The sequence below is a fragment of the Podarcis erhardii genome (assembly GCF_964252035.2).
Source record: "Podarcis erhardii genome assembly, chromosome: 6".
Taxonomy (NCBI): domain Eukaryota; kingdom Metazoa; phylum Chordata; class Lepidosauria; order Squamata; family Lacertidae; genus Podarcis; species Podarcis erhardii.
In genome coordinates, this window is record NC_138510.1 from 97449652 (window position 1) to 97476358 (window position 26707).

General features: G+C 43.1%; 1 protein-coding gene and 2 long non-coding RNA genes across 3 annotated transcripts in view; all 3 read left to right on the forward strand.

Annotated features, from left to right (window-relative positions):
* Positions 1-22137, forward strand: part of LOC309343556 — a 151548-nt gene extending 129411 nt beyond the window's left edge. The window contains exon 2 of the long non-coding RNA XR_014157337.1: positions 16190-22137. This is a non-coding gene — a long non-coding RNA (uncharacterized lncRNA). The remainder of the gene's footprint in view (positions 1-16189) is intronic.
* SERPINC1 (serpin family C member 1) lies at positions 504-10658 on the forward strand. Its single transcript, XM_081865174.1, has 7 exons — positions 504-656; positions 1731-2109; positions 4907-5122; positions 6391-6528; positions 7162-7555; positions 9229-9293; positions 10361-10658. The coding sequence occupies exons 2-7, from the start codon at positions 1735-1737 to the stop codon at positions 10532-10534; spliced, it is 1362 nt and encodes a 453-aa protein (XP_081721300.1). The 5' UTR covers positions 504-656; positions 1731-1734; the 3' UTR covers positions 10535-10658.
* A 1862-nt stretch (positions 22138-23999) lies between the features above and the next one.
* LOC309343549 lies at positions 24000-26504 on the forward strand. Its single transcript, XR_014157330.1, has 2 exons — positions 24000-25214; positions 25292-26504. It is a non-coding gene; the product is annotated as an uncharacterized lncRNA (long non-coding RNA).
* The last annotated feature ends 203 nt before the right edge of the window (positions 26505-26707 follow it).

The following is a 26707-nucleotide window of genomic DNA, read 5'->3' on the forward strand; positions in this document are numbered from 1 at the left end:
TCCCCTGCTGCCCCCTGGCATGGCCATTTTGTTATATCTGCAGGTGCTGGTGCAAGCAGTACGTAATTCTATGAAACCGTTCTGGGGGCAGGCATGGTTCTCATGCGAGTGCTCTTAAAGTCAGGCTGGCTGGGCGTTCCCTTCCTCTCTATGTTGTCATCCCACAGCTGCCACCTTTAAGACCAGGAAAGGCCATGTGTTGCAAAGCGGAGGGCTGGCTTGCGAAACTGCTTTCTCCCAGGAAAAATGAGTAGGATTACATTGCTTTATTCATATTGCGTGTTTTCAACAAAATGAATGAAGAATAGTTTTAAGAAGTAAAACAGAGCTACTTTCTCCTGCTGCTGCTTCTCCAGTGCTGCTGGGTCTATCTGCAGTTTCGTATGTGCAGTATATATCCAGACATTCCCACATCGAGTTGAACATTAAATTTCCTCTCAGATCAAACATTGCTTGGCCTCACTCTTTGTTTAACCTGCTTCAGCTGGTCATTCTCCTTTGACCTCCTTGGCCTTCCCACCCCCTTTTCCCTTGTTTTGGCTCTGGCTGAGTAGAAGGAACACTCTTACTGACTGGGATGAACTTTGCCAAAAGCAAGCAAACCAGCCATTTGCTCACCCTGCCTTAAGAGGAGAGAAAGCCCCAGGAAGAAGGAGGTAAGAGATCCCAGTTCTTGAAGGTTTCTTTAAATCGGAGCCAGTCCAGCCATTCAACCAGGTGAGGTCACCTGCCTCAGGTGGTGGAGTTTGGGGTACTATTAAAAGACAGCAAAGGGGTAGTTCCCTCATTTATTAGTAAAGCCTTACCTCAGTGGGGCAGCCATTTGAATTTTTGCACTAAACTGTCTGGGCATGCTGTAGAAAAAAGGTGATTAATTGTGGAACATGATACAGGTATATAAGATGGAGAAAAACTACCGGTACTCTTATCCACAACATGCACCTTCTCATAATACAACTTTGGGCCACCCAGTGAAACTGTGAAAGATTAAGGCGAAGCAAAAGAAGGTGCTCTGCCATACAATGCAAAGTTCAACTCTTAATTTGTGACCACAAAATGTAGCAGTGAAGGGTCTGGCCAATTTTGATGGCTTTAAAAAGGGGATTTGGTGGATTCAAGGAAGATAAGACTGTTGATGGCTGCATTATGCCTCAAAGGCACAATTGGGGCAAACAGGTAATTTTAGACGCTGGACTTAATGGCCTTACTGGGGGGAGGGGTGGCTTTTAGACACTCAGATAATCATAGAAACAGAGTTGGAAGGGACCCCAAGGTTCATCTAGTCCAACCCCCTGCAAGGCAGTCACATGTATTACTTCAGTTGCGAAGCATGCAATTAACATTTCTCTCCCCACTCCCCCCCTGGCATTCCATGCTTGACAATTGTTTCTACATCCTGAATGCATTAGAGCAAAAGAATAAAAAATAAAATTGCTAATCCCAATTAAAAGAGCAAACGAATATGTCCAGTTCTGCATTTTAAACTCTCTTAGATTACAGCACCATCATTACAGGAGTAAAATGCAGTTTGCTTCATCTGTCTTGCTCCTGAACTCATTCATTGAGGAATAAGCACCATTTTGCTTACTCTCTGATTTCCTGCACTAAGATACTTCATGGGTGGCTGTTTCAGCAGGAAGTACCGTAGGTGGTTTATCTGTATGCATGCTCATTTATGTTTGAGAAAGCTGGATCTCTTCATCTTTAGTCCACCCCCCTCTTGCTTACAGGAAGATGCAGCTCCCACTACTACTTCTCATCTGTATGTTGTCCGCTGTAACTCCACACCACCACTTAGTGAAGGATGTATGCACTGCCAAGCCAAAGGATATCCTTGTAAACCCTATGTGTATCTACCGCAACCCAGAGAAGAAGGCCCAAGAGGCTGCAGCCTCTGGGCCGATTCAAGAGAACATTCCCAGCTCCACCAACCCACGTGTCTGGGAGTTGTCCAAGGCCAATTCTCGCTTTGCTGCCCTCTTCTACAAGAATCTGACCAGCTCCCGGAATGCCAATGAGAACATCTTCTTGTCACCCCTCAGCATCTCCACAGCCTTTGCCATGACTAAGCTGGGGGCCTGTGGCAACACCCTCCAGCAGCTAATGGAGGTAACATGGGGGCAGGGTTATGTTTGGGCAGCCTTCTTGCATAAGACTGAGCTGGAGTCTTTCCTTTCGGAAGACTCAACAATTTCCACTCTATGCTTGGTTGTTAATCTTTCCACATGGTTTTTAGGTATTGGTTCAGTACAGTTCATCTAAAACCATAGGCCACCATGAATAAAGAATATCACAGTTCAGCATGTTGCATATAGGGCAGTTGTGCAAACAGAACAAGTGTCCATCAAACAACAAGACTTCCCCCCCTTTTTCCCCTCTCATGTGTCCCTAAATCTGCACTGAAAGGTCATACACATCTCAGGTTGACAGAAGCCACCCTGGCTACTGATCCCAATCCAGAATGTCCTGCTTTGGCTCCAATGCTCTGGCCGTGCCTTGTCCCCATCACTCTTCCTCCTTCTGTTGTGGCACTTCCAGAAGCTGATGTCCAGAAGTACGTCTCTGGCACCGGCTGAGGAAGAGGAGGCCGCAGCTTCCCCAAGGCTGTGTGGACTGGCACTGCGCCTCCCAAGGCCATGTGGACCAGCGCAGGCTTCCCAGCGTCTCCCGAGGCAGAGGAGGCAGACCACCTAGATCTGTACATACAAATTTAAGTTCTGAAAATCATAAGCTTTCAGTTACCAAAAACAAGACAAGCTTTTCATCCTTGTGACCTTGTGACCTTGTGATTTGTTTGGAATGTCAGGTCCACATCAGTTAACATAAGTCACATAAGTTAGATTGGCTTCAACCAGAGCCAGGGCCTTCTCAACACTGGCTCCGGCCTGGTGGAACGCTCTGCCTCATGAGACCAGGGCCCTGCAGGATCTGATTTCTTTCCGCAGGGCCTGTAAGACAGAGTTGTTCCGCCTGGCCTTTGGCTTGGAGCCAATTTGATTCCCTCCCTCCCTCTCTTTCTTTTTTCCTTTCCTTCTCCTCCTGCGATGAGGCTACATTTTAATATTTTAATGTTCCAATTATTTTAATGTTTCAATATTTTAATGTTGTATTTTAATTTTGCTTTTAAGTTGTAATCATTCAACTTGTTTTTATTATTGCTTGTAAGGCGCTCTGAGCCCGGACTTGGCTGGGGAGGGCGGGGTATAAATAAATTATTATTATTATTATTATTATTATTATTATTATTATTATTATTATCATCATCATCATCATCATCATCATCATCAGGCAAACTGGTATATCCACCTGGAGGCCCATATATCTCTAAACCATGAGCTCTCCAGGGCTGTTACTCAGTGGGGCTTGTGCAGGAGGACTTGCAGGTGAACAGTGCTCTCCAGGCGCGTAGCTAACTACTCTAGGACCCAGAACGGTGGGCATGGGGCAAGCCCCTTATGGGGGCTCGGCGGCAACCCGCTCAAGGGGGCGCTGTGGCAAGCTGCCCACAGAGTCTGCCTGGTGGACGCAAGCCCCACGCGTTATTCCCAGTGCTGCCCCACCCGGTGGGTGGACCGCACCCCCCGTGGCCCCCTTCCTACGCCCCTGGTGCTCTCCCTTGTCTCTTCCATCAACATATGCTGAGCAGTCTCATAGATTCCCACCCCCCAAGGGACAGAGGGAAAATTGTGCTCCCTCCCCCCCCCGCAAATAACATGTTTCATCTTGAAAACTAAAGCTTCCTCCAGACTCTTGGGTATTTTGCTGGAGAAATTCAAGTACATACCAGAACTTTAGGGCTGTTCAGTTAAAGTGGATGAAAGGGCTCTCTTGCCCTAGCACAACAAATCCAGTTTAAGAAAGAAAATGACATTTTGTGATCAGGAAAGTGATGAGGAAAGATGTGTAAACACACCAGAAGCAGAATATCCATGGTCATAGAACTACCCCACAGACAAATCAGTACAAATGCTAAGTAAAGAGCAGACACAGTTTGACCACTGTGGAAACTTAATGTCAGGAAATCAGGATGAATGCAGAATAAACAGTGTAGAGTAACCAGCCTCATATAAGCATATTTGAGTCAAATTAATGCATGAGGGGGTTAAAGCAGACATCCCCAACCTTTGGCCCTCCAGATGTTTTGGCCTACAACTCCCATGATCCCTAGCTAGCAGGACCAGTGGTCAGGGATGATGGGAATTGTAGTCCAAAACATCTGGAGGGCCAAAGGTTGGGGATGCCTGGGTTAAAGCCATAAAGTAGAGCTTAGCCTAGGTCACTTCCCCTCACCTTGGGAGGAAATGGGCAACCAAGCCTTTCATTGTCTCAGTCTACACGTGAAATGTGTGAGGAGCTCTGAGCTGCTCCCTCCAACCACATGGCTTTATCAACAAGAATGCAGTCTGAAACTAGCTTTTTTCTATACCAATGGTTTAGGAACTTTTACCGTTTTGTAATCAAGCAATATTTTACTGCCTGTGCAATTTTTTCTGACTGCTGTATGGAAAAGTACATGAATCTGACCTTTGAATAGTTTTGTAACACGTGGTCTGCCTGTGTGGTAGGGAAGTGGGATACTTAGGACCTCACTGGAAGGGCACATTTTTAAAGCTTTCTATTATATTTCCATCTTTTCTTTGCTGCATGTTTTGCCATGTTAAATCTCTGCTGGGGTTCTTGCCTCAAACTTGGGTCTAGGCTTCCAGGATCCCGACAAACAGAGTAGTAGCAAGTGCATTATAAGCTATGGTACACTAAACAAGTCTGCCTCTTCAGATGCATCCATTTGGAAATTCAGTTGTACCTCGGGTTACAAATGCTTCTGGTTACAGACGTTTCAGGTTACAGACTCCACTAACCCTGAAATAGTACCTCAAGTTAAGAACTTTACTTCCTGTTTTTCCAGGTTTTTCAGTTTGACACCATTTCAGAAAAGACATCAGATCAGATCCACTTCTTCTTTGCCAAACTTAACTGCCGACTTTACAAGAAAGCCAACAAATCATCAGAGTTGGTGTCAGCCAACCGCCTCTTTGGGGAGAAGTCCTTCAGCTTCAATGAAACCTATCAGAATGTTAGTGAGGTGGTTTATGGAGCTAAACTCTGGCCTTTGAACTTCAAAGTGAGTCATAAATGTGATGATGCTATTAAGAGGTGTGAATATATTTCTTATTCTCTTAGACATTTCTGAACTTGAAGGATGAATACTGATGTATGCAAACTAGAAGTTAATGCAGGTTTTTGTTTTCTTTTGTTGCTGTTTGGGAGCTTAGTTCCTCCTCCACACTCCACATTCACTTTTGCTCCTCAAATGACTCACATCCTAGCCTCACATCCAGACCTGATTTCCTCCTCCTCTTTGCCCCCTCCTACTGGGCTGCCCTGCGCCTCCCAGCACTTTGCAACTTTACTTCATTTGTTCAGTGGTAATATTTTCTAATTCTGTGCTAATTTACTTCTGGATTTGGCTGCTGTTATGGACAAGTTATAGGGTTGCCTGTTTCTTAATGAATTGTTATGATGGAAAAAATGGAATAAAAACATTATGGAGAACTGTTCGGTGTGAATTAAGATTTTCACACCTATGGTTTTTACTTTCAGGGCTTTGGCTTAGAGTCATTCTCTGGATTTTTTCTGTTTATTTCAGAAAATGCATTTGTTTCATAAAATTTACATACTACTTGATTGACGTTGTCATAAGTCATCAATAAGCTGCATTTAAGACAGTGTATGCTACAAAATATGCTTCCGCCCCCCCTATGGTGTTATTCTGTTATTACACTGGTGTTGGCATAGCCATATTACCTCCACACCCCATATACAGGTCCTATTCTTTTTACAGAAGGTCAAGACAAATGGGGACCATTGAATTTCCCTGGGCAAGGAGTTCCAGAACTGCAAACTACTACCGAGGAAATTCTCTCTCACAGTCAGAAACTGCTGTGATTTGAGCACAGTTGCCCTGCAAGGTGCATTCATTTACAGTGGCATGCATGTGCCATTCACTTATAAACACAGCCGCTTCCCTTAGTGCACATGTGAGTGCTACTTATGCCCCTACTGCATTTTTTTTGGTTTTTTAATCCTCCAATTCTGTCAACTGGCCAAGAGGACAATTTGTACTGACCTGTATAGTTTTGGCTGGTTGGTAACCATGACTTTGGACACATGACCAACCACATATTTTTTCCACATAGGCTGATGGTCTTGTCTCCAGTTCTTTATTGAAAGGTATTATGTCCTTTACTGTAGGTGTTGAACAATAGTACTGAGGGACTGTGGTTGAGAAATTCTATTAGCTTTGAACCAAATTAAATAATTAAACCTCTGAATACGTTGTCTGGTAGAATGTGAGATTTCATAGAGCCTTTTCTATGCCCCACCTTTCAGGAAAAGCCAGAATTATCTCGGGCACTCATTAATGACTGGGTGGCAAACAAAACAGAGAAGCTCATCAATAATGTGATCCCGGAAGGAGGTATTGATGCCCTCACCGTTTTGGTACTAGTCAACACTATTTACTTTAAGGTATGGAAAGGTCACAAGAGTGGCATTCTTGAACTGATGAAATGTGGTTTAAAACCTGCCCAGAGAGGGGCTGTTGATGGAAGGAGAAAACCAAGCCTAGCTATGCTCCTGACGGCAAGGTGCGTGTGGCAGCCATGCCCCATGATGATGCTGGCTTCACAAAACTGACCAAGAGGCCGATGCCAGGAATATAGCTAGTCCGCAGAGAGGATGTGGAGCCAGTTGTGAGGGAGCATTGTCTGATTGCCTGCCCAACCTTACAAGGCATAATTGTAAACATCAGTGGGAATGGAAGTGAGATCATCAGTTTGTGTATCCGAAGCCTGTTTCTGTCGTGATCTCTTTCAATGGCCACTCACTCAAGACATCTCAACATGAAATAGTTACTACTGAACCTGTCTTAACAAAGGTGGGGTCCCCCCCCCCAAATCTTCAGGTGCTTTTGTGTAGATCCCAATCCATTTCAGTGATACAGAGCCATGTGTGGTAATTATTCCAGATTAATAATTTCCTTCTGGGGAGTAAACCTGCATGGGGTTGGTGAGAAGTCAGGGCCAAAGTAAATTGCGCTGGGTAGTCCAGATCCCTGGCTTCTGACTGATTGTTCTCTTTTATTTTAATGCATTAACCCAGGGCCACTGGAAATCAAAGTTCCAGCTCGAAAATACAAAGGTGGAGACCTTTTACACAAATGGTTCTGGGCCTTGCCCTGTGCCTACCATGTATCAGGAAGCGACATTCAAGTACGCCTCTATTGCCAGCTCCAAAGTGCAGGTCCTGGAGCTGCCCTACAAAGGAGATGACATCACCATGGTGCTCATCCTGCCCTTTGCACAGACCCCCCTGGCAGAAGTGGAACAGGGGCTGACAGCCGAGAAGCTGGAAGGCTGGCTGAATGCCCTGAGAGAGGTCTCCATCTCAGTGCATCTGCCCCGCTTCCGTATGGAGGACAGCTTCAGCCTGAAGGAGAAGCTAAAGCAGATGGGGCTGACGGATCTTTTCAGACCGGAAGACGCCAATCTGCCAGGTGTGTCTTGAAGGGCTCCTGTGCTTGGAAAGAGGATAGGATGCCCCTCTGCCCTTCCAAGTAACCACCCTCAGCCTAACATTTTATGCAGAGAAACTCACACCTGGCAAAAAATGTTTATGCTGTTAAAAAATAAGGGGGGGGGAGGGAGAAACACATTCCGTTTCAAAGATCCTGGAGGTTAACAACTTGGATTCCTAAGATTCTCATATTTTATTTCAAAGCATAACAACTTTCTAGACCTCCTTATTGTAAAAACATCCTTCCTTGGAGGTTTTTAAGCAGAGATTGGATGGGCATCTGTCATGGATACTTTAGTTGAGATTCCTGCATTGCAGGGGGTTGGACTAGATGACCCTTGGGGTCCCTTCCAACTCTACAATTCTATGATTCTATATGTTGGCATACCCGTGTTTGGTCTCAGGAAGTTCATGGAGCTTCTACGTTCTGCTTGTCACTCTAAAATCTGCAGTCACGTACTATATGTTCTGTGGCCCTTTATTTACCGGCACCACTTCTCTTGTTGCCACACTGATGCTGTCATGAAAGATCCAAAATCTTCAAATAGATTGACTTCAAAATAATATATCCAGTTTTAACAATCATATGCAAAACTTTGCTTATATGCTACCTCCCTGCCCCAGGCCACACATACAATTTATCAGGAATAGCCTTGGTCTCATTACCATGAGAGACAAAATAAAAGTAGCCTCTCCAGATTTTCTAAGAATGTATATCAAAAAGTAAATAATAAGCACATGGTAAAAACAACCCTAATTATAAAACTAAACAAACTTCTTTACAATTATATTTTTTGCCCTGGTTTTGAAAGCCCACCGTCCCCAGGTGTATTTGAGCATCTGGCAGATAAAATGAAAGTCTTGCTCTGAAACCCTGATTATATCAGGTGTTGGGGGGTGTCTTTGCCCCCCCCCCCCAGATTTTGCTGAACTACAACTCCCATCAGCCTCAACCAGCATTAGCAATAGTCAGAGGTGATGGCAAGTTGTAGGTCAGCAACTTCTGGAGGCCAGAGATTCCCCACACCTGGTTTATATGATCCATCAGTTCAGACCATCAACATGCATACAATCTCTAAGGTCCAGTTCAGAGATCCATCTTGTGCCACTTTGAAGTGGGGGATAGAAGTCAATCACCATATGCTGGAGGGCATTCTAGCTACGGCCTCCTCTCTGCCTTCTAGTGCATTCCTTCTCTTCTGCAATCAATTTTAGCCAGGTTTGTGATGCAGCTGGTGCAGCTCGCTCTTCCTTCCTTCCTTCCTTCCTTCCTTCCTTCCTTCCTTCCTTCCTCCCTCTCTCTCTCTCTCTCTCTCACACACACACACAAACACATGGCTCCCACCTTTTGCATCCTCTCTACAGCTTCTCATGCAATGAGAAGCAGTGCCATAAGTGGGAAGTGTATATATTCCATCAGAGGGGTGCCAACTTGAATAAAATATGGGGGGGGCAGGTAAGCCCCACTCCGCAGAATTGATCACATTATGTGGCTGGTGCGCGCACGCACACACCATTTGATGGCAATTTCTCTACAGACTCAATGCTTAATAGCAACATCATAAACTCCTGGGCCGCCTGCTTTTCCCCAATAGGCAGCTTGCACTCCCTCAATTTATACTGTAATTTTACTGTAATTCTTGTCTTTTTCAGGGATAATTTCAGGTGCCCGGAGGGATGTTTTTGTATCTGAAGCATTCCACAAAGCCTCTCTAGAGGTAAGCCAGTGCTGTTCTCATTGCCGCTTTCAACCACCTTTCAGACGGCTGCAGCACTCACACAGGGGCTATCTCAAAGGTATTTGTGTTGCAGCAGGTATCATTTTAGGAGAGACATTTCCACCATTGTAAGAGAAAAGGGACGCGGGTGGCGCTGTGGGTAAAACCTCAGCGCCTAGGACTTGCCGATCGCATGGTCAGCGGTTCGAATCCCCGCGGCGGGGTGAGCTCCTGTCTTTTGGTCCCAGCTCCTGCCCACCTAGCAGTTCGAAAGCACGTCAAAGTGCAAGTACCGCTTCAAAGCGCAAGTACCGCTTTGTACCACGCAAGTACCACGTCAAAGTGCAAGTACCGCTTCAAAGCGGGAAGGTAAACGGTGTTTCCGTGTGCTGCGCTGGTGCTGGCTCGCCAGAGCAGCTTCGTCACGCTGGCCACGTGACCCAGAAGTGTCTGCGGACAGCGCTGGCCCCCGGCCTCTTGAGATGGGCGCACAACCCTAGAGTCGGACACGACTGGCCTGTACGGGCAGGGGTACCTTTACCTTTAAGAGAAAAGGGCGGATGCCTCAAAATGGTGATTACATACCTTCCAACATTTGTCCGATGAAAATAGGGACATCCCATTGCTCTAACATATATAAAAACATAATTAAACATTTAAAAACTTCCCTATACAGGATTGCCTTCAGATGGCTCTGGGTCAGATAACTCCATATCCTCCAGCATTTCTCCAGTGGAAATAGGGACAGTCTAAGGAAAAGTGGGACATTCCAGGATCAAATCAGAAACTGGGACGGCTTCTCTAAACCAGGGACATCCCTGGGAAACTGGACACTTGGAGAGTCTGCCACTACACTTTTGATCAGCATTTGTATATATTTCAAAATTTGCTTTCCAAGTAGTCAGGGGGGCACCTATTTAGTTGATTAGTAAATGAAACATGCAACCCTAGTTATGTTCTCAAGGGATAGGGCATCATGGAAGAAGAAAGCCCTTATTTCTATTGGTCTCCAGTGCAATTGCTCTTTAAAACATGTGGCCTAAATTCTGTGCATCTTTGATTGGCAGGTGAATGAAGAAGGCAGCGAGGCAGCTGCTTCCACAGCCGTCATGATCACAGGCCGTTCATTTCCTTTGAACAAACTTGTCTTCAATGCTAACAGACCTTTCATGGTGCTCATACGGGAAGTTGCCATCAATGCCATTCTCTTCCTGGGCAGAGTAGCCAATCCCTGCGCTTAACACTTCAGGTTGTTTTTCAGTGGTCCTCCTCCTGTTTTGAAACAGCTAATAAAAAGGTATCATTGCTGTATCTCTCTTATAGTATGACATGTTTTCAAATTACAACTAAACCCATTCTTACTCAGCTGTGCGTTTTGACTCTGAAATGCCTTCATCATTATTATTCTGTTATTATTTTTTATTAAATTTGTTTACCGCAGAGCAGTTCACGACATAAAATTACAATATGAAAACACAAATATATAAAAATGCATAATAAAAACAAAAGCAAAGACAACCCAAAAATTCCTCCTTCCACAACAGGAGGCAAAGGCACCATCTGCTTGCGTATTGTGTGTCTTCCCTCTTTCATGTCTTTCTCTTTCCATCTGTCCTTCCTGCATTTTCTTTTTCTTTGAAAATCTGAATCTTGGAAGACTAAATTGAAGATACAAAGGTTTGTTTCTCACAATTTACTACACACACCTGCCTCTTCAGCTATGTTTAGAGACAGTAGTTTATTAACTGGTGGTACCTTAATTTAACCTTTAAGATGGCAGATGTTTGGAGAGGCTAGCTGCACCACAAGAGAGGTGTATTGGGGAATGATCCCTCCCCCCACCGCCCTGTGAATAACATGGCCACTCTATTCCTAAAGACCAGGAAGAGCGTGCCAGCTATTTGGAAGCCATTCCCAAATAATGACAACTTTACTGAATAAATAGTTGGCTATGCAAATTTGAATTCTAACTTGTTGACTTTGATTAATAAAATGAAGGCCCCAAGTCCCATTAATGGAGGTTGATCACAGATACAAGGTATAGCAAAAGGGGTATCAAAACAAAAAACACCCTGCCCGCCCCATGGCGTATGTAGCAATCTGTGCATTTATTTCCACTTAAGAACAGTGGAAGCATTGAAGAGCACTGGAAGAGCACTCAAGATCCTGCTTGCACCTTGAACTGAAATGAATTCTACTTTCAGTATATGCCGCCTGATTCTATGCAAATTTACTCCGAAGTGATAATCCTTTAGTTCCATGTACCTTGCATCCTTGTAATTGTGCATAGGATACAGCTTTAGAGCGTTTCTTTAATCCTCCAATTTAATCCTCCAACGGTTGCCATCTTAGCAACATTTTTGAATTGCTGAAGAAGATGGCTGTTATCTTAGTTGTTCATTAAAGCCCATGCTGTGGTTTTTGGAAGAGCCTTTGCCACAGAAGTGAATTATATTATAGGGCTGCAATCCATGGACAATGGCAAAACCAGGAAGGATAGGTTCTACAACTTGTGACCCAAGAAAGCAAACACAGCCTCCCACTCATATTTTGCTTTGCGCTTGACAACTTTCCTGGTGGACCACTGTACATAGCTACATTTGGCTTGGTGACAGAGTGATTAAGGGCATGAGGCATGTACGAAGCTACCACTGTGAAAGCTGAAGAAGCTGAATGATTTCAGCTTGTCCACGAAGACCAGTGAGGGGCTCCAATAAATTGAAAAGACATGGGAAAACTGACTTTGCGTGAGTAGTGAACCTTAGTTTGGGGTGTATGGGTTGTTAGGCGAGGGGCACTGCCTCCGGTATGCTCCTTCAGGGCACACCTTTGCACACCTTTGGTCCCCACCTTGCACTCAGTTCTCACCTGTGGTACCTACAAGCTGTCAGCATGCAACAGCGGCCACAGCCTGGGAATAGCTTCGACTGACAGACTTCATCAGATGAGGGTGGCTGATGGGTCTTAAACCTTGGTGAGTTAAGGACTTCCTTGCATGTGAAGACAGGCTCCAGCAGATTGGGTGGATGAAACCAAAAGTGGGTCCAACGATCAAGAATGCAGTTGCTGCATGTGCTGTAGAGGGAAGTGAGGGGCAGATAGGGCTCATCAATCTGGGAAGGTAGTCCATCTAGAGAAGGAAAACTCTGATCCTCAATCTCCACTGCCTTGTAGGACATCTTTGGGAGAAGAAAAGGCTAAGGAGTAAACCCTGCAGAAATCTGGAATGGCGCCTTGTATGCCTCCTTCTGGCAACTCCTGGTTGGATGGCGCCTTGTATGCCTCCTTCTGGCAACTCCTGCAGCCAAGCTGGTGCCAAAAGTATTGTTCTGCTTTCCTTTGGGCCACATCAGCGAGGCTGATCTTGTCATTTGGGGAGCTCAGGACCTCCATCCACACTGCCCAGGCTTGTGCACTGGGGAGGTCACGTCAGTCCTGCTAACATACCGGTTTGACTTCACCCCTGGAGGTGCACTCCATCGTCTCGCAAGACAGATGGGTGGCAACAAAAAAACTTAGTTTGGGGACTGGTGAGGTGGTATACAGGGCTGTGGACAGACAGCCAAACAAAAGACAGTGCACTCCAGTTATGAGTATTAAACCATTTAATTCTCAAACCACTCACATGCATAACATTTCTTTTACACAGTGTTAAAGAGGAAAATGCATTTGTTTTAAAATACAAACAGAATTTCAAGTATACATTTATAGAATTTTTCAGAATCCTAACCCAGTTTCTAAGTTTCCATTCACATTGTTTTTAAAGCTGTTCAATGAGAGCTTTTAGTTTATTTATTTTTGCTAAACTGCTTTAAATAAGTTTGTACAAGTCTTTATCTTCACTGTTGTTTTACTCTCCCCACCACCACCACCACCACCAGCACCACCACCAAAAGACACACTCACAGAATAATGACCATATTACCTCCCTTTTGTTTTCTTCCTCCATGTGCATGGAGATCAATGGGAGAATAAAGGATGCACCAAATGTGGGTTTGGGAAAATGCTAATAAAAAATAAATTGGGCTGTTATGCTATCAATTATTGTCAAACAACTAGATCACATTTCAGCCTGTTGGAGAAGTGAAGTATGAATTCTGTTGCAATGCAATGCAATACAACCAAAAAAGAGCAGTTCAAGAACTGCAACAGATATCTTGTGTGTTTCAGATTCACAGAGCAATAGTTTTAAAGGGTCTGTCAGGTGGTGGTTGATTAGTTTTTAAAGGGGGGGATGGGACACATGATTAGGATATTTCTGTAACCAAAGAAGAGTTATACATTTAAAACTTTAGGAGTGGGGCGCAGCAGAAGAATCAAATTGGATAATTCACCAGTGACAGTGATCCATTCTGAGGGGCAGTTTGCTCAAGATTCCCACACATCCCACCAAAAGCCAAACCACAGAAAGTGGGCATGAGTGTCACCCTTTGAAATGCCACCAAGTATCTATCTGCGCTATGCAATTCAGACAGATATCCTGTTGGTGCTCTCATTCGTGATGTGGCAACATGCACAATGCATAGCTATAATGCATGGGTTCAAGGTAGCAGCAGAGCATCCCAAACCACCTGAACTTTACAGGCACTCTCATTTGGCATGAGTGGCATTCAAGAGGGTGGCACCCTAGCCCATAACGTCCAATACAGGGCCAGCTTTCAGTCTGTCTCAGCAAGAATCCACCCAAGAACAGATTATGGAGGCAGAAGTTCAGGAAGAGACACACATGGAAAAGTTAAAACCTACAGAATTTCAATATAGTTTTGATCCCATGGCAGTTTAGTTCATTTCTCTTTAAAAGCTTAGGTTCTGTGGCTCAGCTGATCATTGAAAACCACAGCTTAGCTCATGAGAACAGTCAAAAATCGGCTAGCCCACTTCACAAAAGCCACTGCATGCCAGCGTTCTAGCTTTCACATTATTGAGTGGTGTGGATATGCTGAGACAGGAAAGGGTACACACAATGCCTTTGCCTCTGGAGATAGAGGCGGCAATGGCAGGCAAGGTTGACATCACCACTACCCATTGTCCATCCTAGACGACCCTCCTGCATGGAACAGGTAACAGCCACAGAGCTTAAAGTGCATATGGGAGGGACAGGAGGAAAGAAGTGAGGGTGCTTAAACAACCTACTTAAAGTGCCACACTACTTTTGAAAGCCGATTTGCAATAGATGCTGGAAAGACTTAGCTGAGCTGTAATACTTAGATGCATTTTTTAACAACACAGGTTTGTCTTTTCTTGTACTTGTCAGCAAAATGAAGCTGCGTATTTCACATCCAGGCCAGGGATTACTAGCATCACTAAAGGGGGGCTCCAACTTGCCCCCTGCACCTACCAGAACTTTGTCCTGCAATCTGTTTCGTAGGTCTCCAAGTGGCCCAGAAAACCATCTCTGTCAACAAGACTGCATGATAAGAAGCATAATCTAGAGCTCACAAAAAGGAGCTTCTCTATAGATTAAAGACCCTCCTTTATCTTGGGTATTGATTTTCCAAGAAGTTCCAGACTATTTTTCTGTAACCTACAATGTATAATCAGCTAATCTGAAAATGTAAGCTTTGTGTTAGTATACTGGACCTAGAAGAACTGGCTTGCACACTGTTGGGTATGATAAAAATATCCTGGGATAACAGGAATCTGCTGACAACCAACAGTAAAAACCTATGAAAAACCATCCTGAAAGTCTTTTGGACTAACCCCAAATTGCAAAACAGGACTGAGTGAGAAGGGTGAGGGGTGGAGGGACTGAGTGCACACACCCCTTTTGGTGGGCTTTGCGTTTAAACTCCACTGAATTCAATTTACAGAATGTAAATTGGAATTTCGTAATCTGAAATTTGTGCATCAGATTAGGTTGAACTCTAGGTGGTAAAAAGCATGACTGCAAGGCCAGCAGCTGAAAAGCAGGATCTTAGTTATGCATAGATCAAGTAATAGCACCAGAGAAAGAACTACAGAATTGCTGCTGACGTGTAGAGCGCTGATTATGAGCTCACTGAAAACATTCAAGAGTTTGTTGGGTGGAATTCAGCATTGCAATCTTCCAATCGTACTGTCTGCACAGCATTGCAGTTTGCCAGGTGAAACAACCCCCTTCCCTGTGTGCTGTTCTGGGAGCTCTCTCAACACCCCCAGCCAACTTGGGGGGGGGGCAAGTGGTGGTGGTGGAAAGCCCTGTTGCACAAGTGGAAGTCTGGTTAGGTGAATCCTGCAAACATGCAGTTGCCACCCAAGCCAGTGCCTCCTCTGCTGTCCCATAATGTGGGGTAACAAGAACTTAAGACTTCACCATGTGGTACATTTTCTAATCCATCTTTATACATTAGCGGTTGGGATCTGTGTGTATAGAGAATACACTTATCGATACTACACATGGAGACAGGGAAAACAGGTGGAACTAGACACACAGGGTCCTGTTTTCAACTGCAACTCTGAATTTGGTGGAACATCTAGCTCAACCCTGCTCTCATACCTAGTGTGTCTCAGGGAGCTCATTGTTTAGGCAGAGAGACACCTTCTGCTTCCTGATATTTTGGGGGGTGGGGTAAGTACTCTGGAAAAAGAAAGAATGAAAAGTCTCTGCTGAACACACTGGCCCCAATACACTGGGATGTGCTCATTTGCAACCCTTCACATTAAGTCATTTAAACTTAATTGCCAGATTGATTTGTTACAAATCGGATGAGACCTTCAAATGCAATATAAGGCCTCACTGAATTTCAAAACTCACTTCTGTTAATCTACATACAACTGTACTCTTTAGTCTAAGTATCCCATAGGAAAAATATGTACCCAGTCATCACCAACTGCCATTATTAGTAGTTTAAATATTTTTAATTGGGTTTGAATCTCCTGGAGATATCCAACTAATCATTGTCTGGTGCAATTATCAGGTAATCACAAACAGAGAACTGCCCTCAATGCCTTCCAAGATATTGCAAACCATCCCATTCACAAGCTCTGTTCAGAAGGAATTAAAAGTTTGGCAGCAGAAAACAACTACATGTAATTCAGTCAGGAGGAACAGCAGAAACTTTTACTACGATAGTCACTTTCCTGCAACTATTTTTCTAGCTGAATTGTACTTTATAAAATATTCTGGGCCACTTTGCTTTCTTGTCCCTATAACCCCGAATGCACAGCTATCTTCTGGCTAAAGCTGAGCAAAGTGTACCCTTAAGAGCTTGTTCACCCAATTAGATTCATTTACTGAGCAAGCAAAAGATACTGGGGGCTTCAATGCACAACGCGAGAAAACCACGAAATAGTCTCCATCCTCAGAGGCAAAACAGAAAGTTTCTGTTACACCAACCATTGCTGAAATATTCATTTTGGAGAAGAGACAATACTAGGGTTTACTTGCAACTAATGTCATGCTCCTGTTCTGATTTAACATCGTAACAACTAAATGAAAAGCAGACAATGGCCAATATCTCTCTCTACAACACTAGTGCAGCCAGTTAAGTAGTGAATGAATCTTATAATCTATGGGGCACTTACATATTCAAAGCTGCACGTTAATTTAGAAGGCCAAACTAAATTAGGAAATCACAGTAGGTTAAATAAATTATTATGCACACATATTGCAGCAGATTTTAAAAGCTTGCTACAGCTGCAACTGTGATATTTCAATGAAGTCACCAGTGGAACTGCGCGATAAATGTCCTCTTTTATTGGTTTTCGTATCAACGCCAACACTCTTTAAGTTAAAAGGTAAGGGTTAGCTAAGGACTTACTGCCATAAAGGAAGAAAGAATCAAATTATGCTTGATTTCACTGCTGCCTAAAGGTGGGCGGTAACGTCTTTGTCCCTTTGGGGGACATGCACCTCAATTGTTCTGCTTCCCAGTAAGAGAGGGCCAGGACAGGTTATGCTGAGGTCCGCATGTTCTGTGCAAGAAAATTGCACTGCACTGATGAAGCAGGCAGGGCATTGCCAGACATGAGACAATTATGCAAGTTAAATAAATAAATACACAAATAAATACTAAATAAATGGCAGAATTACTTGCCAAGTGGTGTCCCATCTCTCCCCATGGTGCATGACACAATGAAGTTAAACTACTAAAGAAGGGCTCAGGGAATTACGCTGGAATTTGCTACTGGGGGCTGTGCTGAAGAGGCCCCTTTTGGGAACTGTTTATACCAACAGCTCAAGGAAGCCCTGGAAGAGGAAAAATGAAGAGGTGCAGGGAAATATGTCTTGAGACAATGGCTAAAACAAACACTATTAGATGTACTGCAAGTTAAGTAAGGTTCAACTCCATTTTTGCAATTCTGGCAACATCTACAGGAGATAAAAGAAGTGATTTAAGAAACCTTCAGCCAACAGTTAAATCTGAGCATGACAACTTCACAAAGCCATTGCATAGTAGTTTCAAAATACATCAGTGTTTTTTTTCCAAATAGCACTACTGATATGAGTTGGCAAGCTCTGGAACTTGCCAGCAAATATGCGACCTTGGCTGTCTGACGAAAGACGGTGGAAGATCCAGCGTGGATGCCAGGAGCATACTAAAAGCTCAACACTTCATGGCACTTGGGTGACTTGAAGCATCCAAAGGAACACACATCTCAACCTCTGACTATTCCTCAAGGTCCCAGAAGGGGAATATTGAAGACACAGTCCAAAGGACTTTCACCTCTCTGTTCCACATATGCCCATGCCTCAAAACAGAATAAAAATGTAATTTCAAATGCTACTAGTGCTTTAAACACCTTGTTCTAAAGCTGTAAAAACAACAATGCACATTATGAATTTTTTTCCAGGAGCACCATGAAGCAGAAAGTAGTTCTGTTCAGGAAACAAAACCTGAAGGGAACATGGAAGCTGCCTTAATCAGAATCACATTCACCGTACCGTCTGCACCTATTTGCCTCTATCCCAGCCCTGCCTGGAAATGCTGGGAATCTGGGACCTTCTGCCTTCAAGACAGATGCTTGACTCTCATGTTCTTCCACAGCACAGGATTCTCTGGCAAATTGGAATAATATTGAAAAACGAAGTCATGGCAGGCCTATGGAACTATGGAACAGAATCCTCTATAAACATAAGTGAGAAGGAAAAATGGAGATGGGCACAAATCTATTCAAATTATGTCAAATGGTCTGAGAGGCCCATTAAAGCATTACACAAAAACAAACAAGGCAGGAAGGAGTGCCACGTCCTTATGGAGCGGGGGGGGGGGGGGTCTGCCTTACACAGCAACATCTTAAGCAGGTCTTAGCCAGTGTCTAGAATCCACTGATAAACGCAGCAAGGGAAATGGAACAATAACCTTCCTTCCCCCTGCATCTGTAGCAGCTCAAATGGCATGCCTGATCATCTTCTCACCCTGAAACTGTGTTTCATCAATTGTCCATCTGGAAGAAGCAGCTACAGTTAAGGTAGGGGACAAACATTTGGTTTACAACAGCCGTGGTATGCTACACCCTTTACAAACTGACGTTCTATAGGAACATTCCCACTGCAGAAGGCAGCTGCAATGGGAATGGGGGAAGCTCTGGAGAGGATGCAAAAGAGAGAACTAATATGCAGTTACGACATGCTTATTCCCCCAGGGAGTCAGGGCAGTGGAGATAGGTCTTTCCTCAACCTCTCATAACAACCTTATGAGGTAGGTAGGTTATGCTGAGAGAGTGTCTGGCCCAAGAGTCACCCTGAGAACTTCACGGCTGAGTGGTGTGACACCACACTGGCAATGGTACGGCAGGCTGTGTGTGCTGAGGCCCACATTCACACAAAGCGGCCTTTGGGGAAACAAAACTTCTCCTCAGCCTGCATGGACAGAGACAGATCATGCTCTTGGAATCTACCACCATTTGCTATCCTCTTGAACACAGAAACATCCATTTCCATGTGACATAGCAACTGCAGGGAATTAACATCAATCTCTGAATTGATCATGGCAATTATCCATGTGCCTGAGCAGGCAGTGAAATGATTATAGTACACAAAGTATGATCCTATTATTTTACTTGCTGCATCAAACTGCTGAAATGGACCTTAAAGATCAGACTTCATATGGACTGATTGTCAAAAGGTGCGCCTCAACAGAAATCTTATTTCCTGTAATTTCAGGCTGTTTCTGCTTTTACTTTTTGCAGATTTAGGATGCTTTCCAGAATTTGTTGCATAAGCACATAAGCACTTTAAGTAGATGGCAAATACTTCCGCAACCCCACACATGTAGAATCCCAGCTAGAATATAGTACATGGCAAAGAATCTGGCTACTCCTATAGAATCATCTCTGCCCTGCTTCTTCTGGCAGGGCAGGGCTGGGAGAGAAGGAGGAATGTATATTTCTTGTTCCCATGGTTGTGACACGCTACTGCATGAACCTTGGCCTTGTAAGTGCTTCTTCCATCACAAACATACAAAACTCATAAAACGCAGTGATGTGTACTTGAGTACCCTGGAGAAAATTAAAGGATAGTTCTACCAATAGCTATTAACCAGTATAGCTAAGCAGAGGTTGTATACCAGTACAAGATGCTGAGGTCAAACAGCAGGGAATGGCACTTCCCTTCCTTCCTATGAAAGCTGGGCCAGTTGGACTTTTGGTCTGATCCAGCTAGGTGCTTTTTATATTCTTATTCAGGAAAAAGTGCTGGTAGAGCCCACCAAGAGTTCCACCATTTCAAGAAGTGGAGCTTCTGTTTGCTTGTGTGTCCTTCCACCACTGTGACTTCCAGTTACATTCTCACTCTGACCACATTATGCAAGACTTCTGCCCAGGCCTCTTCACCCATCCCTCTTTTATCCATTTTTTTTTTTTGCCAACTTGCTTCTTGTCCCCAAATTATAAATTTTTCAAACAAATTCAAAGATCAGTTCAGAGCAAACAGAAAATGTATGTAAAATAAAATTTACAACTATCATATATTTTATTCCAAGCACAGGTCACATTTGAATAGTACAGGAGGTTTTTGTTTTCCTGTTTAGGAACAAAATAAAATTATGCTGCATATAACCTTTACTGGCCTTTAATATCCAAGGCCAATGTTTTTTCTTCACTACCAATATAACATGTTTGACAAATTTTCTTAACTGTGCTTTTATTTTAAAGAGCTAATCATATTCAAAATGAAAGCATAATGTTAAATAATGTACATAATTTAGTCTAATTTGTATAAAGTCATTTATTAGCATAAGTTTATAGGTGCAAGATTTCATTTTCTCAAGTGCAAACATACCAACTAGTCCCAACTATATTACTGATTTTCCTCTAACAGACTCATGATTCAGATATCTGAACCATAGCAGGTCCCTGAACTGCGTAACACTGATTCAACTATGTAGATATGACATTATCTCCCGGGAGTTATGCTGTAGCCACAATATGTAATATAAGAAACAATTTTCAAATAGACTAGATTTTAACCCAGGAATATTAAAGCAACTGGTTCCAGCCATTTTTTCAATAAAAGAATCCACAGTCTACCAAGTCACATACCAATCTGGAAGATTAATGGTTCCCTATTAATGGTACCCAATCAAACTTCGGGTCTTTCTATCCTTCCCAGCTATGACCCCAAAGCTTTTAAATTCTACTTAAACTAACTTGGTTTGTTTCTTTAATTGAATCAAACAGCTAAATTTTGTTCAACATGCATAGCTGGTACAATCTGGTACAATCTTGTGCCAAATCACAGACAGTATTTTTTTTTTTTAAGAATGAGTTTAAGTTTTGCCTGGCCAGAACATAGAACCTGTTTGAATCTGGCAGATTCTGGGTTGTTGCTGTTTTTGACTGGGCACAGCAGTTCCATTGGTGTTATACTGAAACAGAGAATCTGCACATAAAAACAACCCCCCGCTAACAAGATAAATAATGTTTAAAAACTTAAAATTCTTGGCAATAATTATCTTTAAAATGTGTGCATACTACAAGTTCCTATTTGACAGAGAAGTCTGTGTTATTGATAAACCCACACACTTGTCAATACTTTTGCTCTTTTCCTGCCATTCTTAAGGCTCACACAGGGTTTTTGGCATGCACACTGAGCTCTGCACCAGCAAAGGCAGCTCTGTTCCCAGGAAAGTTCCATATGCAAAGAAAGGAGGGTTCCCAACTGTTTTAGACAGCATTTTCCAAGATCAAAAGAATAAAGTTACCCCTGCTCATGGTGAAAGCTGGCCTAAGCGCCCCTCATTCCTCAGGAACAACATAGCAACGACCAGGGCATCTTGCTATAAATAGAGACAGTTCTGCTGGCTGGCTTTTTATTTCATTTTCTGCTCCATAGTGCTACTTGCCTGCTTAAAGCCAAAAGAGGTAACTTATAAATGCAGCCCAGCTGTGGGCAGGGTTATTGCCTAGGAAAGAGATGTGGAAGCTGTGGCCCACAATATTGGTCTCCATCAGCCCCAGTCAGCCTAGCCAGTTATCAGGGACCATGGGAACTGCAGTCCAACAATACCTGGAATACACCTGGCTGGCTACGAGAGAGATTGAAAGTCACACGCAAAGCCAACAGATGTGTTCCGTATTTCTAACACACGTCAGCAAAGCTCTGTTTCATCCCCATGTATAGTCAGTGGGGCTCTGTTGCCATTTCCAACCCAGAAACAGAGTGCAGAGTAAACCAGCTCCATGGACAGCCAACACAGCCTGGTGCTTTAATCCCCAGCTTAGAGACTGCTGCAAACAGCCATTCACTCTGCCGGACATGACTTTGAACAGCCAAGAAAGGCCGTGCAGCATGGCGCAGTGATCGACTCCGTCCACTCAGTTAACTGACTCTACATCTGTTCACCAACAATTGCTAGTTGCCGTCAGTGAACAAGCAAGCAGCAAATTGCACAACTGTTCTACCCAATTCCTACCCCTCTTTTAACAAACTCTAGCATTTATTTAAAAGTAGAATTTACACAATTGCTCCACCTTCATGAGGAATTTATTTTACCATGTTTTCATTTCATGGTAATAACTTGAAGCTTGAAGCATCCAACACTGGACTAATATCCCGAATGGTCTGTAACTGCCACAGAAAGATATAACTGATCCTAACCACCTTTGTTTCTGTGGAGTAACTTGGAATATTTTAAAATTCATATTTAACAGGCATCGCCCTGTATATACTTGCTGTTCTGAGGATGTGTGCACACAAAGGGGGGATTAATCTGGATTAAGACCATTGTTACAATAAATCTTCAAGCCACTTTATGACAACACACAGAGAGGCACTGAAGTATAAACCCACCGTCCCCCCTAAGGTATGCTGTGAAAAATGCATCTGACACTCCAAAGTAGTAAAGTACACAATCCAAAGGTGCTTTAAGAAACGAAAATGGGCACGTATTTCCACTAGAAATTGCAGGAAAATTCTGAATGCTGGGAAAGTGCCAGTTATTTCAGTTTGTCTCATCTGATCAAACTCAGGGTTGTATCCAATGCTCAGCAAGCAGACCCCTCTTGCACAATGGGATGTTCCCTTCCTCTCCTCCCACTGTGCCCGCCCCCAGATTCTGAGAGCGCATGGGGGGCTGCAGGGGAGAAGAGAGGAAGGGAAAGTTCAGCTCTGCAAGTGGAAATCTTTTGAGCTAGCGGAACTGGAATGCCGGAGACCACCATTGCAATCCAATCCCATATACGCTTAATCAGCAACCTCAACTAAGTTCAGTGATGCTTACTCAAAGGTAAGGACATAGAATTATAATCTACATTTCATATCATTGTTCTCAACTATACACATATTTGTTTCCCATTTCAGCAGTGATATGGTTCAGAATTACATCAAAGTCACTCTATTGCTTTTGGCAAGACAAACACATAGCAGCACGCTCAGGGAGATAACTGCAATGTTTCACATTCTGAAGTTTATTATTACTTTATTATTACTGTTTTGCAAGCATAGAGCTATGAAATCGATCTTTCCCCTCTAGAGACAATTGCCAAAGGCAAGCAATCAAGTTTTCTTGGCCTTTTCTGGAACAGAAGTGGGGGAAACTGGCCGAATCCAGGTAATATTAGTTTTTACTAAGTCCCATGAAAAAGAATGAGACACATTATTCACTACAACTAAATTCTACCTGGATGTGGGCCATTAATTAATGAGGTATGAAGATATGAAAGGGTTTCACTTCACTTCCCCTTTGAATCACAGTTGAAATCCGTTTCGCAAGGGTAAAAACATCTAGCTGCACCAAACAGAAAAGCAGATTGCCAGCTCATCTGCATTTTAGAATCCAAACAAAAGCCTACATTTGCCTTCTCTGGGGCTGAGATCACAGTATAGTCATCCCTTAGTCTTCCTAAGGGCACTGTGCCTGACTAGGCTAATGCTACTGATGACATAGGTCATTAGCAGAGTCAAGGCTGAGGTTATAGTAGTGAGCATGGTAACTCTTGTGCTGTAGAAGCAATTGTTCTGCAGTAGAAAAGGTTGTTAAAGGGTTAGTATTGGCACATGGTTTTCTTTCAGATATACGTAAGCCTCCCACTGACATTTGCTACTTTCTTTTGAAAATCACCAGTAATACACAGGAATTAAGCATGAAGATGCTTTGGGCAACAAAATATTTGTTTGGGCAACAAAACCAGCCTTGCAAATGAGCCCACAAAATGTGTTATGCACCCACCAGCCCACACATACATGTGTTAGGGCTGTATCCAACTAAGTTTTACTCAGAGTAAACAAACATAAAATAATGGGCCTAAGTTACTCATGTCTTTTAATTTCAATGGGTCTAGTACAACCCTTGGTCATTTGCAGTCTAGAAAGAAAAAGAACCAACTTCAGAAAAAAAGAACTGACTCAGGTCTCAGGTTCTGAATTCAGGGTATCCAGGGGAAAGGATAAAGTTGCAGGGTAGAGACAAGGAAGTGGGCAGGCTATTTTCTGTATGGCTTGAAGAGATTTTGTTATTTACTCTGACCACCCTCATATCCAGCAGACTCTACCCTGAACCACCAAGCAAAGCCAAATTCTTATCCTAACTGGCCGGGAACCATCCTCTTTAGTCACCAATTGGCTCTGTCCTCTGGTCTGCCAGCCACCTGCCCTTCCATCTCAGGTTCTGAACCTCGGACAACAAGGCTGATTAAAGCACTTGCCATTTTTTATACTCAGTAACTGGAATCGAGGCCAGTTCCATGCTTGAGGGAACTCTTAGTAAAGATGCTTTCCAGTGGGACCTTCCCTTACCTGGCCATGGTGGCAGCTGTAGGTCTGGATCAGTACCAGATGACACAATGCCCCAGAGCAACTCTACATTAGGGCCCTGTGAGAAATTTACATGGCAGCTCCCAGACTCCGCCACTCTTTTAAAGGGTGGCTGGGTTCCAAAGCACACCTAGGATTGGGCCCTGCTAGGGCCTGGCAGCTGCTCAAGGAGGGCATGTACTTTTGTCAGGCCTGACTGGAATAATGCAAATCACAGCTGTTTGAATACATTCAAGTAATGTGTATGTTTTATTTGGATGTACAATTTAAATGCATTTTTTCCTGCAGGATTTCTGTTTCTTTTCATTCTCATTTATTCTGCCACACATCAAGAAAAAGAAGGTGACACACAGATAAAAGTGTACTATCAAGATCCTCTAGAATACTGGAAGAACTGCTCCTTCCTCTAGCTCCAAAATTGTTAATGGAAACCACAAACAGGAATCTCTCTCTTAGAATCAGGGCTAGAAACTTGCTCTTTGAATAACAAAAATCTCAGGATTTTTTGGCAACGATTAAATTTTGCTAAGAGAGTATCTGAGAGCCAAACAGGTCTAGATCCCCCCCAAGTCCTTTGTACACATATGCACACACAAAATTATGATCCCTGGTTCTATTCCTTACAGTTGCTGTTTGGACATAATGCTAAATTGTGGCCTAGCGTTACAAGAATGAAATACAGAAAGCCTTGCGCTCCCATACTTCCTTCTCCCTCTCCTCCTTCAATGCAGCTAAAAGAAAACTAGAAGGTTCTGAAGAAGTGTGCATGCACACGAAAGCTCATACCAAGAACTGACTTAGTTGGTCTTTAAGGTGCTACTAGAAGGTTCTGTTTTAGATAACCTGACCTTTTTCATAGCATCTAAAGTTTGAATTGTGATTAATCTTAACCATAGTTCACTGAAGCAATACAATGTCATGGACTATGGTTTGAAGTCAGCCTGTATGAACAAATCATAGTTAAGATTCATCAGTTTGTGTTCAGACAACAGGTCAACTTCCAAGCTAATCTGAAACAGAACAACTTGTGAACTCATTGTGGCTGCATCAAAAGATGGGTGGGAGAGAATGTGGGAACTCAAGGCTTATGCAGACTTTAACTCATAATACCAAATGAAGATGTAGTGTTACATCTAAATGAGGTCAAGAACTATAGCTACAAGCAGTAAACCTCCCTTCAGTGAGATCTGGGCAAGAATATTGGCTCCTTCGCATGCAATTAGAAATGATTAATTTCTACAGTGGCAAGTTAAAAAAACACCTTTCACAAGCTTTATTTTTCTTCTAAAACTAAACCTAGGCTAAAATGTAAGAAGTGCTTATTGACTCTGGCCAGGCTAAACAGAGAGGAGTCTTACCAGCAAGCAGAGAATTGCTGCATCATGAACCTGGATTTCTTGGCTGCTCCTCAGTTCACAGTATCAGTACAGTTACAACTTGTTCAAGAAACTCACAGCTCCATGAATACCACATTCAATATTCCACTTCAACTCTTTGCCACCTAAACTTGGATGGATTTTGCTGCAATTCTGCTTTTGAGAAAATTCTCCTGTATAGCTATCACCTACACCATCACCAGCTCAGCAGATAAACTTCCCCATTATAACTATATATAACATATGTGTAGATAAATAAATGTATGCCTTACAGTTTGGTAATATTTTTAAAGTTCTATTTTTAAATGCTTAAAATCTTTGTATAAGTAACTAGAAATATTTTCCAATGCTCTTGAGTGTAATTTTACTCTTTTTGGTAAATTTGAAAGCTATAAGTAAAGCAGCATATATATTTGTATTTCTCTATTACCCTCCCTGCTTCAGTCCAAATGAGAGAGTGTATGTGTGTAAGTTTGGGAGGGTCTCATCCAACTCTTTAAAGCTTTTATGAGTTGACCTTTATTGGTGGTTTCCTGTCTTCTGACCGCAAAGAGAAATTCATTCTACTCCCCACCTTACATAGAAGCGCACCCTTGGTGCTGTGAGGTGGGGAATAGAAGGAATTTCTCAGTTAACACCAAACAATGAAAAAGAGGGGGGGGGGGGTTAAACAAGTTTTCTGCTTTCATTCATTCTTTCAACCAAAACATGAATTAAGAAAATATCCTCATTTTTACAAGAAGGCCAATTATTAGTACAAAGCACAAGCTTGTTTACCACAAGGCCATCTCTCCCTTCCCATTATGATAGCATGATTTCTCCCCTCCCCATTTTGATACCTTCCCCAATTAGCTTGCTTTTTCATC

Excerpts from the sequence above, each read along its gene's own strand:
- SERPINC1 (XM_081865174.1), top strand. The coding sequence starts at position 1,735 with ATGCAGCTCCCACTACTACTTCTCATCTGTATGTTGTCCGCTGTAACT. Across the intron at positions 5,123-6,390 it reads TCTGGCCTTTGAACTTCAAA|GAAAAGCCAGAATTATCTCG; the intron begins GTGAGTCATAAA and ends CCCACCTTTCAG. Across the intron at positions 7,556-9,228 it reads GGAAGACGCCAATCTGCCAG|GGATAATTTCAGGTGCCCGG; the intron begins GTGTGTCTTGAA and ends TGTCTTTTTCAG.